The sequence below is a fragment of the Crocuta crocuta genome, unplaced genomic scaffold (genome assembly GCF_008692635.1).
Source record: "Crocuta crocuta isolate KB4526 unplaced genomic scaffold, BGI_CrCroc_1.0 scaffold610, whole genome shotgun sequence".
NCBI classification, from domain to species: domain Eukaryota; kingdom Metazoa; phylum Chordata; class Mammalia; order Carnivora; family Hyaenidae; genus Crocuta; species Crocuta crocuta.
In genome coordinates this window covers 74,659-82,798 of record NW_027527456.1, presented here as the reverse complement: position 1 = coordinate 82,798, position 8,140 = coordinate 74,659, and the positions used below count along the sequence as shown (strand labels likewise).

General features: G+C 55.8%; 1 protein-coding gene across 2 annotated transcripts in view; it reads right to left on the bottom strand.

Annotated features, from left to right (window-relative positions):
- Window positions 1-5,086, bottom strand: part of CFP (complement factor properdin) — a 5,832-nt gene extending 746 nt beyond the window's left edge. The window contains exons 1-9 of one of the 2 annotated variants that reach the window (XM_077763078.1): window positions 4,995-5,070; window positions 4,619-4,754; window positions 4,395-4,545; window positions 3,001-3,176; window positions 2,378-2,548; window positions 2,047-2,238; window positions 1,737-1,910; window positions 1,333-1,524; window positions 1,045-1,156 (exon numbers count right to left, since the gene is read on the bottom strand). In XM_077763078.1, the coding sequence (XP_077619204.1) occupies window positions 1,045-1,156; window positions 1,333-1,524; window positions 1,737-1,910; window positions 2,047-2,238; window positions 2,378-2,548; window positions 3,001-3,176; window positions 4,395-4,545; window positions 4,619-4,754; window positions 4,995-5,012 (1,322 nt within the window). In that variant the 5' untranslated portion in view covers window positions 5,013-5,070. Of the gene's footprint in view, window positions 1-1,044; window positions 1,157-1,332; window positions 1,525-1,736; window positions 1,911-2,046; window positions 2,239-2,377; window positions 2,549-3,000; window positions 3,177-4,394; window positions 4,546-4,618; window positions 4,755-4,994 lie in introns of both variants that reach the window. The other variant, XM_077763084.1, reaches the window with a different exon arrangement.
- Window positions 5,087-8,140: the final 3,054 nt, after the last annotated feature.

Sequence of the window (8,140 nt, the reverse complement as noted above, 5' to 3'; positions counted from 1 at the left end):
GGCCCACATGCCTCCCCCAACCCAGCCTCTCTCTCTCTCTCTCTCTCTCTTCCATTTCATCTGGACTTAGTCCCACGTTCAGAATGGTCTTTGCCTGGCTTGTTCCTCCCACGAGGCAAGCACTCCATTCATCCGCTCTCACTCCAGTTCCCTCATTCAAATCCATTCGTTTCCCCGCTCTGTCAAGTGCTTCCCGCCTCCACTCAACACCTCTAACTCCTCTTTAAGAGCCCCTTCAAACTCCAGAGCCAGAGATCACTCCCCAGATGGCAGGCCTTCCATGAGTTGAGAATGGCTCACTTAATCTAGTGGCTTGGTGTATGTGGAAATACACAAGGGAAGAGTGGGCGTTTTAACCCTCTCCAACACCTAGGCCACCAGGAAACACTTTGGGTGGCTGGTCACCTATGTCCAGGACTCTGCTCACACAGTCCTGACACTGGGAATGCCCCTGCTGACCCCTTCCTGCCAGGGAACACCCGAGAAGCTTCCTGGGCCTCGGTCAAGACAGCAGCCCCTTTCTCATGCTCCAAGTCTTCCTCATTCGCCTTCTATCAGGGCCCTGCTGGCCTGGATCCCTTGGGTGACCCAAGGGACCTGGGTTCTGTGGGTCTGTGATTGTTGCCGAAAAGGCCTTCAAGGGCTTGGGGCAGTGAGACGTTGAGTGAGATGTGGGTGGCTGAAGGAATGAGTAAGTGAATGAAGGCCTGAGTGACTGAAGGAGCCAACGGAAGCATGGGTAACCGAGAGAGCAAGAGCGCACGGTCACAGGAAGGATTCGGGGAATGGGGGAATGGCTGAGTGACTGAATGAGAGGCTCAGAGAGCACAGAGGCTACCCATTCTCCCCTCACTATTCTCTTTCTCAGCTGCTTCCTTAGTTTCTCTCCTCTCCCTGCAGGTGAGAGATGGCACTCGTCAGGGCAGGCACCTTAGACCAGGGTGGACGCCCTAGTTGCAGGGAGCTGAGCAGACTCTCCCGCTCTCAGTGCTCACATATCAATATCACAACCCCCTCCTGGGCACACTTTGCCCCCTCACTCACGGGAACTTGGGGAGCGGGGCCGTGCAGAGGCGCTGGCGGGTTTGTACGGGGTTGGGTTTACAGGGAGGCATGCACAGCCCCCAGGAACTCCACTCCGACCACGAGCCTTTCCCTGCAAGGAGTCAGAATGAGAGGTCTCAGTGGGGTGGGGAATGAGAGAGAGAGAGAGAGTGAGAGAGAGAGATTGAGAGGTGGCAGGGACATGGGGTCCACGGTAGAGTCAGAACCCCCCCCCCCTCACTGCATGGGCTGCCCCAGCCTCACGGGGCCATCCGCGGGGGCACTCACAGGGGCAGCGCTGGATGTTATAGCAGTGACGGATGTCTTGTTGTTCGCCGATACACCGCTGTCCCTCGAACTTGCGGCCCTTGCAGCTCCGAGAGCGTGTCTGCTGGCCCGGGATCGCCTCACAGCTGATACTTTTTATGTTCCGACGGGCGCAGGTGCTCCACTGCTCCCAGGACCCCCACTCCCCGTTCACTACAGAGACAGGGGCAAACCAGAGAAGGGGGCCAGTGAGGGGATCCGGAGCAAGGAATGAAGACCGGAGGAAGGAGTGGGGGTGAGCAGATGTGGGGCCAGGGCCAGGAAGGGGGGAGTCAGAGGCAGGACCAAGGCATGAGCAGCCGGAACTGGGCAGCAGAGATGGGTGAGGGCTAAGGCGTGGCAACGGCGCATCTTGAGGTACTGACCAGGGCAGGGCTTGGCCGTGTTGCAGATGAAGGTCCGGACGGCATCGCCAACACAGAAGGGGCCCCCATGCTGGGGCTCAGGACGATCACATGTCCGTTTTTCCAGGACCTGGCCCAGGCCACAGGTCACAGGGCAGGGGCTCACAGGGCTCCATGGGCCCCAGCCCCCAGCCACTGTTGGGGGGGGGGATGAGAGTGAGAAGAAAGTCCCCCTNCGCTGTCACGTGGTCTAGGATCTCTCTCCCCTGAAATGGCATAGCGCCCGTGCCCGAATCAAGAAGAGAGTGTCAGAGGCCTCGTCCCTGTGTACCTGGGCAGGGTGGCAAGCCGGGGCAGGTCTGCTGTTCATTCTCTGGCCCCGGGCAGGGCTTTCCAGGTGGCTTCTTGGAGGGCTCAGGTGCAGAACACGTGCGGCTTCGTCTCTCCACGGGCTTGCTGGGTCCACCAAGGCAGGAACCCGAGCAGGGGCCCCAAGGGCCCCAGGCAGCCCAGGCCCCGTGTACTGTGGCGGGACGGGGGGTGGGGGGGATGCTAGGTGTGGTCATGGATGCTGAAGGCCTCCGGCCCTGGCAGTTCCCTGCTGTAACCCCCCGGCCCACCCTGGGTCCCTGCATCAGTGCTCCGTGGGTGCCTTCACTCACTGGGGCAGACCTGCTGGGTGTCGCAGGGTTCGGACTCCTGTGGCTTTCCTGGGCATTGGCCCCCACACTTAGGGGAGGGGTTATCACATGTTCGCTGACGGGTCCGGGTCCCTTTGGAACAGGTGACAGAGCAAGGCATCCAGGGCCCCCAGTTGGACCAGCCACCCATCTCTGTGGGAGAGAAGAGAGGGGGACAGGATGGAAGTGGGGCCATCATGCGGGGGTTCTCACTTCCTCACGTGCCCCACGTCCTCTGCCACACCTGGTCCACCATCATTGCCCATCTAGACTATTGCAGCAGCCTTCACACTGGTCCCCTCTGCTTCAGCCCTCACCACATACAGTCTGCCCTCCTCCTGACCGTGACAGGGATGTCACAAGCCAAGTCCACTCACGTTTCCCCTCTGCCCACAACCACAGAATAAAAGCCAGCGTCCTCATTCTGGCCCACTAGGATCAGTTCCCCTTTGACCTCGCCTCCCACAACTCTCCTCCAGCCACGCCGGCCTGTCCCTTAGCGCTTCACAAATCTCAGGCACAGTCCTGCCCTTAGGGCCTCTGCCCTGATTGTTCCCAGGGCTGGGTGACCAGCAGTGCTCGCCCGCCTTGGGGATCCTCCTCACCAGGACAGCACTGCTGGTCCTCACAGGCCTTCAGCTGCCACTCGAGGGTCCCGGGCTCCACCTTCTCAGAGCACTGCCCGCCCCAGCCTACGCAGCGCCGGTGCCGTAGGTGGGATCCCTCGGTGCAGGTCACTGAGCAGGGGGCCCACGCAGACCACGGTGACCATTGTGGGAGCCTGCAGAGAGGAGCACATATGTCCCATCCTGGCTGGGGCTGGCAAGGACGGTGTACTGGACTACAGAGTGTGGGGGCATGGGCTGAATGTATGTGGCACGGCTTGATCAGAGTACCCACCTCTTTAGGGCTGTCAGGGATTGAATGGGAAGAGGAGGGCACACAGTAAGTACTTAACAGTATCACTGACGTTCACGAGCGGGGACCCGGAACCCTTTGAGTTTCCCCAAGGAGAGTGCCAGGCATGCAGTAAGCAAATAGAAGGACTAGGGGCCCAGAACCGTTGTCAGCGACCTGCCAGGCCACCACCGGGCATGGTAGCTGGCAAACAGGAAGTGCTTAATTGGAGCTATCATCCCAGTGAGCTTGGAGACCCGGTCAGAAATACCTCAGATCTATCCCCAACTTCCTGCACAGCATAATACTAATCTGATGTGAACTGTTGACATGACTCGGGGCCCAGAGCTGCCTTGAAAATTCCCCAAGCTCCCCTTCCATATGGTGTAGCTAGGATATATAGCAAACTGTTAGAAAACATGTCTGGCATACAGTAAGCGTTCAATACATGTAGGCTGGCATCATGATTGGGAGACTAGAGCCACCCTCAGAAATCCTCCAGCTCCCCATGACCTCTGCAATGCATCCGGTACGCTGGGAGTGCTCAATGAACAATGTGAAGTGTCATCATAATTAGGGGCTAGTCAGGGGCCTGGAGCTGCCCTGAGAATCCCCCAAACTCTCCCACCCCACAACATGTCTGTATACACTAAGCACTCAGTACGAGCTGAAATCACAATTAGGGGACATGAGCTACCTTTAGAACACCTGATCTGTACTCTACCCACAATGCTTCCAGCATGCAGGAAGTGCTCAACAACTAAGCTATGGTAGTGGTTCTCAACCCGGGAGTGATTTTGCCCCCGCCCCCCCGGGGGAGGGAGACAACTAGCAATGTCTGGAGACAGTTTGGTTGTCGCAATTTGTTGGCGGAGTTGCGACGGCATCCAGTGGGAGGCCAGGGAGGCTCCAGAACACAGGTTTTGCATTGCTCGGGTCATCCCCCTACAGTAAAGAATGTTCTGGCCCTAAATGTCAATAGAGGCCAAGAACTTCTGAGCTGTGGTCCTGATCAGGGCCTTGGAGTCGCCCTTGGAAATCCCAGAGGAAGAAAGGGCCCAGTTCTGGGTGGCCTCTCCTGCAACCCCAGGCGCCCCCTCACCTGCACGCTTGGCACAGCTTGCTGCCAGGCTTCTGGAAGGCGTAGGCAGGGTTGAGGCAGCAATCTTTCACACTGACACCTCCCCCCAGGAGGCCCATGCACTTGCCTGAGGCTTCCTCATACTGGGTGAAGCAGAATACGGGGTCTGAGCCTGGAACAGGGTTGGGGGGCATGGTCAGGGCTGTGCCGGGCGCCAGCACCCCGGGGCGCCCTCCCCCACTCACCTGTGGCTGGCAGCAGAGTGAGCAGCAGCAGCAGCAGCCGAGGAGCCTGCATTCCGGCGGGCATGTTGAGCACTGAGCCCAGCGGCTCTGCCCTCCGCCAGGGAGGAGGCCTGGCTCTGTACCCGCTGACCTGGCTCTGGAATCAGTGGGAAAGAGGAACCAGGCCAGGAGGAACTGANGTCAGCACAGAGCCCGACGCGGGGCTCGAACCCACCAACCGTGAGATCATGACCTGAGCTGAAGTCGGACGCTTAACCCACTGAGCCACCCAGGCGCCCCAGTGTTGGTCCAGTTTTGCTCCTCAGCTTCCCCAGGACCCACACCCTGCCTGGCAACCCTTGAGCACTCAGTCAATGTTCCCTGGCCACATACTTACTGAGAGGAAATGGAGCATACACTTCCCAGCTGGGTGACCTTGGGTAAGTCATTTGAACTTCTCCGAGTTTCAATTTCTCCACCCGTAAAATACAGTCTCTACCACAAAGATGGGGTCAGCCTCAAGTAGGTGTCAGACAAGGGGAAATGAGTGTAGTGTGCTCAGTGTGTCCCTCCTCATTGGATGGAGCAGGCATCGGGGGGAATTGCTTCATCCCCCTCTTTCCTGAAAGTGAGGTTCCCTGTGGTCAGCATGGGGAAGGGCGGTCAGCACGAGGGAAGTGAGAAGAGGAAGTGAAAGTATGGCGGAAAGGGGTGTGGGAGTGAAGCGGGGCTATCCACTATCCCCGGGGCAGCTGGGGCCTGGGAAGGGGGTGGTTGGGAGGGACCGAGCTTGTCCACGATCCATCAGAGTAACTGGGGTGGGTAACAAGCCCTACCCTGAGCCAAATCATCAAGTTTGTTACAAAGATTGGGAGTTTCAGATTCTCGAAAGTCCTTAGAACAGTGCCTGGCATACAGTAGGTGCTGTTTGTTAAATACATTCATTCAACATGTATTGAGTACCTAACGGGGGTCAGATGCTGTTCTTGGCACTGGACAGAACAGAGAGTAAGACAGCCCCAAATCCTGGCCTTCGAGGGGCTTATGCTCTAAAGGAAGAGACAGACAAAAATGGTCCCTTCCCTCACAGAGGGTTTTTCTAGCTACCCTTTTTGTATGATACCCCTGTCACTCTGTAGCCCAGAGGCTGTCAAACCTTAGTGTGCATCAGAATCATCTCGAAGGTTTGTTGAATCACAGATTGCTGGGCCCCACCTGTTTCTGATTCTGTAGGTCTGCGGTAGGACTCAAGAATGTACATGTCTAGGGGCGCCTGGGTGGCTCAGTCGGGTAAGCGTCCGACTTTGGCTCGGGTCATGATCTCATGGTTCGTGGGTTTGAGGCCCCCCCCCCCTTTCGGGCTCTGTGCTGACAGCTCTTAGCCTGGAGCCTGCTTCCGATTCTGTCTCCCTCTCTCTGCCCCTCCCCCACTCGCACTCTGTCTCTCTCAAAAATACATCAACATCTTTAAAAAGTTTAAGAAAGTTAGGAAGGCAAGGTCTCATTTCCTCTGCATTCATGGAAGGAGACTACCGTTCTGCAAACGAAAACAAGGTGATAGGATTTGATTTGGCCCGGTGTTAAAAGAGAACTTTTGCATGAATGTGGGTCTTGTGTTATGGGGAATAAGGTATGTTGACATTTGTGTGCCTTACAGACGTACTATTTCCTGATAGCATACGTCCGTCTTTGCAAGTATGCTTTGAACAAAGGGATCTTGTTAAGATTCCAAGACTTCAAACATCAGCGCTGCGTTAATCCCGCGGAAACAAACTCCCCAAGAAACCTGTGATTCTGGTTGGCTGTTTTATCTAATCACCCGTTGCCCTGGTAATAATGATACAATCGATATTTCCTTTGCGTCTAGACTGTATACTCCTAGGACTCCCTGTGGAAGAGAGTCGCTGGTGCCTCCATCTTCTCCCGGGTTTGGCAATAAAATGAATCGGCAGATTTCTTATTTCAACGGAGTGAGAGATTTAATTATTGCACTGCCACCTGATCTGCTGTGTTTATGTGCTTCTTTCTTGTCCATCACCCTCACTAAAATCCCTGCTCTCCAAAGGGCAGGGATTTGTGCCTGGCTTGGTAACGGCTGGGACCGCAGGGCTCAATAAACAGGTGCCGAATGAATAAATCTGTGAGGTCAACAAGACTCTAGAGATTCTGACAAGTGCGATGAAGAGTCTGGGATGGCGGTAAAAACGTGGGCATCGCCGCTGGGGGCATAAGCAGCATCTCAAGGGTTGGAACTGGACCAGACTCCCTGGAGCGGGCTTGTGCCAGGTGAAAGCTGGGAACACCAGTGTTTCAAGTTTCGGAGAACTGAGAGAAGCCAGCGCAGGGGACGGAGGAAGAGGCGGGACCTGCGGAGGAAGTGGCTTTCTCCCAGGCCTGGCACATTCCATCCGTGGTCTCTCAAACAGTCTCATTTGGCCTTGGTCATTTTCTCTCACTTCTTTTGCTTTTAAACACAGTTACACACATACATACTCGGTCTCACAGCCTCTCAGCCTCTCCCTCAGACACACACTCAGGGAGTCATTTTCTCGGTCGTAGATTCCCGGTCTCCTACAAACAGTTTCTCTCTCTCCCTCTCTCTCACACGCACCTGCGTGTGCGCACACACACTCACGTCTTATAGCCTCCCTCATTCGGCCAGTACCACCACCATTTCCTCTTACCAGTTTTTCACAGGCACACAATGCAGTCACGCTTTTAGATGTTTCTACCACTTAGTCACGTACCAGAATAGTCACTGATTTACAGCCCCTGCTGGTCTCTCGTGAACTTTCTCGCACACAGACGAAATTACCATCTCTCCTATCTCTTCTCACCCAAGCCCCCATCCATCTCACACACCCACAGTTGCTGACAGTACCTAAAGTGCACACGCACGCACAGTCACACGCTATCCTAGACATGGTGTCAGTTACCTTGTGTCACGTTTCTTCTCCAGCAGCGTTCAACATACCCAGCCTTGATTTATAGCCTTTGATAGTCTCTTGCAAGGAGGTTCACACACACTCACACCACATCACATGTGTGTCTCACATCACACTCACATCAGTGTCTCAGATGCTGTCTCAGTCACCCGTTCATTGTCATGGTCACGTTTCTTCAGTCAGCCTCTGCCATCTGTGGTCACCAATTCCCAACTGCTATGAGGTTCTCGGCATCTCTCTCTCTCTCTCTCTCTCTCACACACACACACACACACACACACACGGTCTCTCATGGCCTTGGTCCTTCACACCATCATTTCCTTAGCAGGGACACTTGAACACAGCTATAGCCTTGCCCACCTCTCCCACACACCAATCCCATGGCCTCCCAGGGCCTCATTTTCTGTTTTCCGCACGCATTAAAACCTCTAATTAGGGGCACCTGGGTGGCTCAGTGGCTTAAGTGTCTGACTTCGGCTCAGGCCATGGTCTCACGGTTTGTGAGTTCGAGCCCCGCGTCGGGCTCTCTGCTGTCAGTGCAGAGCCCACTTCTGTCAAGACAGATCCTCTGTCCCCTTCTCTCTCTGCCCCTCTCCAG